Below are 8,763 nucleotides of genomic sequence, written 5' to 3'. Positions count from 1 at the left end.
GAAGCCAGAAGAAAGTGGGGCCAATATGCAACATTCTTAAGGAATTTTCAACCGAGAATTTTATATCCAGCCAAATTAAGCTTCATAAGTGAAGGAGAAATAAAATCCATTACAGGCAAGCAAATGCTGAGGGATTTTGTTGCCACCAGGCCGACCTTAGAACAGCTCCTGAAGGAAGCACTAAATATGGGAAGGAAAACTGGTAACAGACACTGCAAAACACACCAAATTGTAAAGACCATTGACACTATGAAGAAACTGCATCAACTATTGGGCAAAATAACCAGCTAGCATCATGATGACAGGATCAAATTCACACATACCAATATTAACTTTAAATGTAAATGGGCTAAATGCCCCAATTAAAACACACTGGCAAATTGGATAAGGAGTCTAGACCCATCAATGTGCTGTCTTTAGGAGACCCACTCACATGCAAAGACACACACAGGCTCAAAATAAAGAGATGGGGAATATTTACCAAGCAAATGGAAAGCAAAAAAAAAAAGGCAAGGGTTGCAATCCTAGTTTCTGATAAAACAGACTTTAAACCAACAAAGGTCAAAAGAGATAAAGAAGGGCATTACATAATGTTAAAGGGATCAATGCATTAAGAAGTGCTAACTATCCTAAATATATATGCACCCACTACAGGAGGAACCAGATTTATAAAGCAGGTTCTTAGAGACTTACAAAGAGACTTACACTCCCACACAATAATAGTGGGATACTTTAACACCCCACTGTCAATGTTTGACTGATGAATAAGACAGAAAATTAACAAGGATATCCTGGACTTGAACTCAGCTCTGGACCAAGCAGACCTAAGAGACATCTACAGAACTCCCCACCCCAAATCAACAGAATATATGTTATTCCCATCACCACATCACACTCATTCTAAAATTGACCACAAAATTGGAAGGAAAACACTCCTCAGCAAATGCAAAAGAGTGGAAATCATAACAGTCTCTCAGAACGCAGTGCAATCGAATTGGAACTCAGGATCAAGAAACTCACTCAAAACCATACAGCTATATGGAAACTGAACAATGTGCTCCTGAATGGACTACTGGGTAAATAACAAAATGAAGGCAGAAATAAAGATGTTCTTTGAAACTAATAAGAACAAAGACACAACGTACCAGAATCTCTGGGACATATTTAAACAGTGTGTAGAGGAAAATTTATAGCACCAAATGCCCACAAGAGAAAGCAAGAAAGATGTAAAATTGACACCCTAACATTGCAATTAAAAGAACTAGAGAAGCAAGAGCAAACAAATGCAAAAGCTAGCAGAAGACAACAAATAACTAAGATCAGATCAGAGGAGAGCTGAAAGAGCCAGAGACATGAAAATTCCTTTAAAAAATTAATAAATCTAGGAGCTGGTTTTCTAAAAGATCAACAATATACATAGACCGCTAGCCAGACTAATAAGAAAAGAGAGAAAATCAAATAGACACAATAAAAAATGATAAAGGGGATATCACCACCAATCCCACAGAAATAAAAAACTACCTTGAGAGAATACTATAAACACCTCTACACACACACACACACACACACACACACACACAAACTAGAAAATCTACAAGAAATGGATAAATTCCTGGACACATACACCCTCCCAAGAATAATCCAGGAAGAAGTCAAATCCCTGAAGAGACCAATAACAAGTTCTGAAATTGAGGCAGTAAATAATAGCTTACCAACCAAAAAAAGTCCAGGACCAGATGGATTGACAGCCGAATTCTACCAGAGGTACAAAGAAGAGCTGGTACAATTCCTTCTGAAACTATTTCAAACAGTAGAAAAAGTGGGTATCCCCCCCTAACTAATTTTATGAGGCCAGCATCATCCTGATACCAAAATCTGGCAGAGATACAACAAAAAAAAGAAAATTTCAGGCCAATATCCCTGATGAACATCAATTTGAAAATCCTCAATAAAATACTGGCAAACAGAATTCAGCAGCACATCAAAAAGTTTATCTACCACGATCAAGTCGGCTTCATCCCTGGGATGCAAGGTGGGTTTAACATATGCAAATCAATAAACATAATCTATCACATAAACAGAACCAGTGACAAAAACCACACAATTATCTCAATAGATGCAAAAAAAGGCTTTTGACAAAATTCAGCAGTCCTCCATGCTAAAAACTCTCAATAAACTAGGTATTGATGGAACATATTTCAAATAATAGGAGCTATTTATGACAAACCCACAGCCAATATCATACCAAATGGGCAAAAACTGGAAGCATTCCCTTTGAAAACCGGCACATGACAAAGATTCCCTCTCTCACCACTCCTATTCAACATAGTATTGGAAGTTCTGGCCAGGGCAATGAGGCAAGAGAAAGAAAGAAATGGTGTTCAATTAGGAAAAGAGGAAGTCAAATTGTCTCTGTTTGGAGATGACGTGATTGTGTATTTAGAAAACCCCATCGTCTCAGGCCAAAATCTCTTTAAGCTGATAAGCAACGTCAGCAAAGTCTCAGGATACAAAATCAGTGTGCAAAAATCCAAGCATTCCTATACACCAATAGCAGACCAATAGAGAGCCAAATCATGAGTGAACCCCCATTCACAATTGTTATAAAGAGAATAAAATACCTAGGAATACAACTTACAAGAGATGTGAAGAACCTCTTCAAGGAGAACTACAAACCACTGCTCAAGGAAATAAGAGAGGACACAAACATGGAAAAACATTCCATGCTTATCGATAGGAAGGATCAATATTGTGAAAATGGTCATTAGAGAAATGCAAATCAGAACCAAATGGAATATCATCTCACACCAGTTAGAATGGCGATCATTAAAAAGTCAGGAAACAATAGATGCTGGCAAGTTTGTGTATAAACAGGAATGCTTTTACACTGCTGGTGGGAGTGTAAATTAGTTCAACCATTGTGGAAGACAGTATGGCGATTCCTCAAGGATATAGAACCAGAAATTCCATTTGACCCAGCGATCCCATTACTGTGTATATACCTAAAGCATTATAAATTATTCTACTATCACATGCACACATATGTTTATTGAAGCACTATTTACAATAGCAAAGACTTGGAACCAACCCAAATGCCCATGAATGATAGACTGGATAAAGAAAATCTGGCACATATACACCAGGGAATACTATGCAGCCATAAAAAAGAATGTGTTCATGTACTTTGCAGGGATGTGAATGAAGCTGGAAAGCATTGTCCTCAGCAAACACAGGAACAGAAAGGCAAACACTGCATGTTTTCACTCATAAGTGGGAGTTGAACAATGAGAACACATGGACACAAGTAGGGGAACATCACACACCAGGGCCTGTTGGGGGTGGCATGTAAGGGGAAGGAGAGCATTAGGACAAATACCTAATGCATGCAGGGTTAAAACCTAGATGACAGGTTGATAGGTGCAGCAAGCCACCATGGCACGTGTATACCTATGTAACAAACGCGCATATTCTGCACATGTAAGTCCCAGACTTAAAGTAAAATAAAAATAGAAAACTTAAAAAACTGTCATCTGCAAATAAAGAAAAAGAAATAGTGCTGGAAAACTCGGCATCCATGGTGCCAAAAAAATGTCATCCCTGTCTCTTAACCATAATACAATAAATCACACACAAAATGACTGAAAAATGTAACACCAACACTATGAAACGGTGGAACAAAAACATAAATGTTTCAGTACATTTGTTCCTGGGTAAAGGTTTTATGGAGAAGAACTCAAAGCATAAGCAAGGAAAGGCAAATATAAGACAAATGGGATTATATCAGTCCTAAAAGCTCTGTATTGCAAAGAAACAGTAGCGACACACAGAGACAAGAGAACATCAGCAAATGTGCAGAAAGTATTTGCACATACACCTATTCATCTGCACAAGGAGGAGCCAATCAATGTCCAGAATCTATAAGGAGCTCAAACAATTCAGGCAGTTAAAAGAAGGAGATCCAATTTTAAAAATTGAGATAAGATGGAGACTGAAATAGGCAGCATCTCTAAAAGAAGACATACAGCCACGCTGGCCAAGAAGTATCACGGAGAACAAGATGCCTAAACACTTTAGTCATCATTAGAGAAATGCATATCAAAAAACCACAGTGAGATCCCAATCTCACCCCTGTTTGAAAATGACTTTTGTTCCTAAAGACGGCGAATAAGATGCTGGTGAGGAGCTCGAGGAAAGGGAACCCTCACTCACACTGTTGCGCTCACAAAGAGTATGCTATTTAGTTTGGCCCATGGGGAGAACAGTATGGGAAGTTCTCAAAAACATAATACGCGCTTCCTAGAATAGCGATGTTTTTCAAATTGGTCATATGAATAAAGGCAAGAAGAGCTAAGACAGTCTGCAGAACAACTACACTTGGAAACGATGATACTACCAGGTCTTAATATTCTAGCATATTAAAGCTATAGTAATTTGCTTATGTATGGTTATTTGGCCCACAGAACAAGCCAGTTAAAAGAAATAAAGCTGTGTGGCGAAATAGCTTGAAGCACATACCTACCACTTGTTTCATCTCAGAATAAAGAAAAATGAAGTTTGCATCTCTACCCAAACTACTCTCATGATGTAAATTTTCTGCATTGGATTGCATATCTAAATGTTAAAGTAAAGCTTTTTAGAATAAAACTCTGAGGGAAGACGTTATGAGCTATAGTACGCCAGCGATTGGCTTAAATGTGGTGACATAACACGCAATCACCAAAGAGAGAGAGCGAGAAACTGGGCTAACTTCAAAAGAGAGAAAACTTAGTCTTTTTCTAGACACCATTAAGAAAGTAACACACACGCATAAGCGGAGAGGCACTTGGAATGATTGGCATATTGGTATATCGTCAGCAAAATTTCTAGGGATCATATTTGAAGAATGTTTCTTTCAGGGACACTCAACGCAGACAAAACAGTTGAACCACTCCTCAGAGAAACTAGTCCACTTCACAAAGAGAGTTTAAAAGTGCTAGTGGAATGTAGAAAAGGAGTGTTCAACTTCAATTGTTTATCAATTGATGGAAGAGTTCAAACCGCAAATGAAGCATATTCTACGACATCCACTGGCTAGAGGTGCGACAGGGCACCGGCCAAACTCCAAGTGTTGACAAACGCATTGTCGGCAATAACTCTCAATACACTGCCTAATGGGAGAGTAAAATTGGTAAGATACTTCAGAAAATTGTTGACATTTTATTCTAGATCTGGACTGATACAGACCTTATGAGTCATCCAGTTTACCTGTTAGGTATACCCAGTCCCAGCAAATGCGCCTAACCAAGACCTTTTCAAGAATTGTTTTGTAGAGCAGCCACTATTTACTACATTAGCCCAAATAACGGAGACAACCCAAATAGCTCATTGAATATAGAAAGAGCAGAGCAGGCACGGTGGCGGCACGCCTGTATCCAGTACTTTGGAGGGCCAAGGGCAGCGGATCAACGAGGTCAGGAGATCAAGACCGATCCCTGGCTAGAGTCGGTGAAACCTCGCGCGAGCGAAAAATAGCAAAAAATGAGCGCAGGCGTGGTGTGGGCACGCTGTAGTTCCGAGCTACTCAGGAGGCTGAGGCAAGGAGAATGGCATGAAGCCTGGGAGCAGAGGTTGGCAGTGAGCCGAGATCGTGCACTGCAACTCAGCCTGGGTGATAGAGCGAGACTCCATCTCAAAAATAAATAAATAAATAATAATAGAAAGCGTAAATATATTGTGGCATACTTATAAAGTGAAATGGTATATGTCAGTAAGAATGAACTAACCAAAATTACCCACAGCAGTAAGAATGAATCTCACAAACCCAGTGGTAAGCAAAAGAAGCCAGACATAACAGAAAATATACTGTATGGTTATATTTGTATATATTTTTTTAAAAAACAGGCAAAATGATTTCATACTGTTAGAAGTCAGGATTTGGGTCCCGCATGGAGCCTGGGGGTAGTGACTTAGGGGTTTAGGGGTTGTTGGTTATATACACAGTTCTCACTTTTTGCAGTACCATGTTAACTGAAACTTGTGTGTATCAGAACTTTGTCCTTACTTGGATTTGATGTTTCCACAGAACTGTGCAAAATGAAGACACTTATACCAATATGCAAAGTGAGGAGTACTTGTATTGTGTTGCTTGATTTGTGTTTTGGTTACATGAGTATATTCACTTTGTGAGAATTATTTAGCTGTATACTTATAATTTGCACAGTCTTCTGTATGTATATAGTACTTGAATAAAAACAGTATTGATTATCTTCCTTTCATCCACTCATTCTCACCATTCAATGCCTCTTTCATGGTATGTCTTTATTCTTATTATTGTTCCTTGCTTATTTGCCTGTCTCTTCCTATAACTCTACAATCCATTCAGTGGATAAGGACTATGAATTGTTTGTTCATCTTTGTATTATTTACTGTACCTCCCATGGGCCCTTACACATAGTAGGTAAATAAATATTTACAGAGTAAAATATTAAAAATTAATTAAGTGAAACCTTAGAATTCAGAGGCTTGAGTTATGCTTTAAAATTACTCTTTATTATGTATGTGATCATAAATACTTTCTCCCTTCAAAAAGCCAGAATATTACAGATGCTTTTAGTGATCCCTTTGACCACCTTCCTTCTCTGTCCTATTTTCTTCTCTCCACCCCTAGAAATAACTTCTTTGTTTTTTATTATATATCTATTTTGATACATATAAATTTAGTTAATTTCTTGAACTACTTATGGGATTCTATTGTATCATTTTTATTTATTCTGTTAAAAGACATTTTGTTAGCTATGTTTTATAGTAAAGGCAGCACTGAAAAACCTCGCACATCTTGTGTTTAAATGTTTCTCCATATGCCATAGATACAAAATTTCTGGTCATGCTATGAATGCTATAGGTCTTTTAACTTTGCTTATGGTGTCTTTAGCTGTATAGAAGTTTTAAATTTGGATGTTGTAAAATGTGTCAGTCTTTCCATTTATAGGTTTTGCTCCTGGTGTCTTCCAGCTAACAAATGTAATTTGAGCAAAAAAGTATGGCAGGCGCTGCTTGAGATATTTGCAAACAAAACAGACAAAAATTTCTGCATTTGTGAAGTTAAGAAAACATTGTCTAACTCAAGGTCAATAATGCATTTTCTTGAAATAATTGTTAAAATTTTAACAACATTTGGATTTTATCTGTGTTTTCCATTTAGTATGTGCTAGAATCTAATTTTGTTTTGTTATCCCGTACTATTTGTTGGATAGCAGTACTGTGTCCATTCGATTATAATTCCTCTTATTTTATATACCACATACCTATAAATGCTTAAATCTATTTCTGGGTTTGTTATACTGTTGAGTTTGTTACTGTACCTATAGCATACTGTTTAAATTGCTGTAGCATTGTGGTGTTTTGCTATGTAGTAAGCCAAGTTCTTCTCTTTCTTTTTTCTTTTCCTTTTTTTTCGTGAGATTATCTTGGCTAATTTTTCACACTTACTCTTTCATGGAACTTTTATAAATTATTCTATTGGAACTTCATTTTTGAGTGCAATGAAGTTGTAGTGAATTTTAGAGAGCTGACATACTCAAAATATTGACCGTTGCACCCATAGATGAATGCTATAGTACCATGTTTGTTTAGATTTCCTTTTATATCTTTTAGTAAAGCTAATTTTCTCAATAAGCTCCTGTACCATTTTTTGTTTGCTTTATTCTCCAGATATTGTTTGTCATAGTAGTGAATAGGATTTTTTATTTTACATTTTCTAATCATTGCTGGTATTTGAAAAAGCTAGTAATTTTTTTTTAAGTGTTCATTTTCTGTCTGGTGACTTTTAGTGTATTCTCTTACTAGTTCTAATAATTGGTAGATTATACTGAGTTTTTAGGTAAATGGCCAAATTGTTTGTAGACAATAATAACCTTGCATCTTGCTTTTCAACCATTAAATTGTAATTGATGTAGATTTCTGGCAGATATTTTTATCGAATTAAGAAAAGTTCCTCAAATTTCTAATTTGCCAATGGTTTTTATTATGCATGGGTATTCAATTTACCAAATGCTTTTCAATATAAATTGAGATTATTATTATTTTTTCTTTTTCTCTCATTATGAATGACAAATAGATTTTCTAAGTTTATGTAAATTTAATTGCATTTAATATTAAATCACTATCAATTTTGGCTAGAATGATGTGAGGACACATTTTAAGATGCACATTCTCTTATAGAAAGCTGTCTGCCAAGGAGAAGGAGACGACACATTTGAAACCCTAGTGTTTGACCAAAGGTAAGTATTAACCAGACTAATATCATTTTCTTAGTTATATTTAATTATTATTAAAGTAATTCTTCTAGTATCAGGAATGTTTGTTTCATGGTCTGCTGTTATTAAACTTAAATGCTTTGTTCTTGAATTGACAAGAAAAAGCAAGTATTACAGGGCCTACAAAATTAGTTCTCAGACAGGAATGATTTTACCCCTGTTTCCCCAGGAGATATTTGGCAATGTCTAGAAACATTTTTGCTTGTCACTACTGTGGAAAGTGAGGCTGCTGCTGCCATCTAATGGGTAGAGGCCAAGGATGCTGTTAAACATCCTTCAATGCACAGATTAGCCACTCCACAACAAAGAATTTTTCAGTCCAAAATATTAATTGTGCAAATATTTAAAACTCCTGGTTTTGGAAAAAAGGGAAAAGTTTTGATTGCATGAGTAGACTAAACATAAAATTTTTATGTATAATTTATTTCACTTGTTATATATTTATTAAACTAGATGGAACAGAATATGC

The 8,763-nt window shown here is 36.4% G+C and overlaps 1 protein-coding gene across 1 annotated transcript in view; it reads left to right on the top strand.

Annotated features, from left to right (window-relative positions):
- The window catches only part of SCLT1 (sodium channel and clathrin linker 1), a 221,063-nt gene that overhangs the window by 48,202 nt on the left and 164,098 nt on the right, over nucleotides 1–8,763 (top strand). The window contains exon 3 of the mRNA XM_017849118.1: nucleotides 8,200–8,258. Within this exon, the coding sequence (XP_017704607.1) occupies nucleotides 8,200–8,258 (59 nt within the window). The remainder of the gene's footprint in view (nucleotides 1–8,199; nucleotides 8,259–8,763) is intronic.

This window comes from Rhinopithecus bieti, unplaced genomic scaffold (assembly GCF_001698545.2).
Source record: "Rhinopithecus bieti isolate Rb0 unplaced genomic scaffold, ASM169854v2 scaffold_32092, whole genome shotgun sequence".
Taxonomy (NCBI): domain Eukaryota; kingdom Metazoa; phylum Chordata; class Mammalia; order Primates; family Cercopithecidae; genus Rhinopithecus; species Rhinopithecus bieti.
This window is presented reverse-complemented; position numbering and strand designations above follow the sequence as displayed.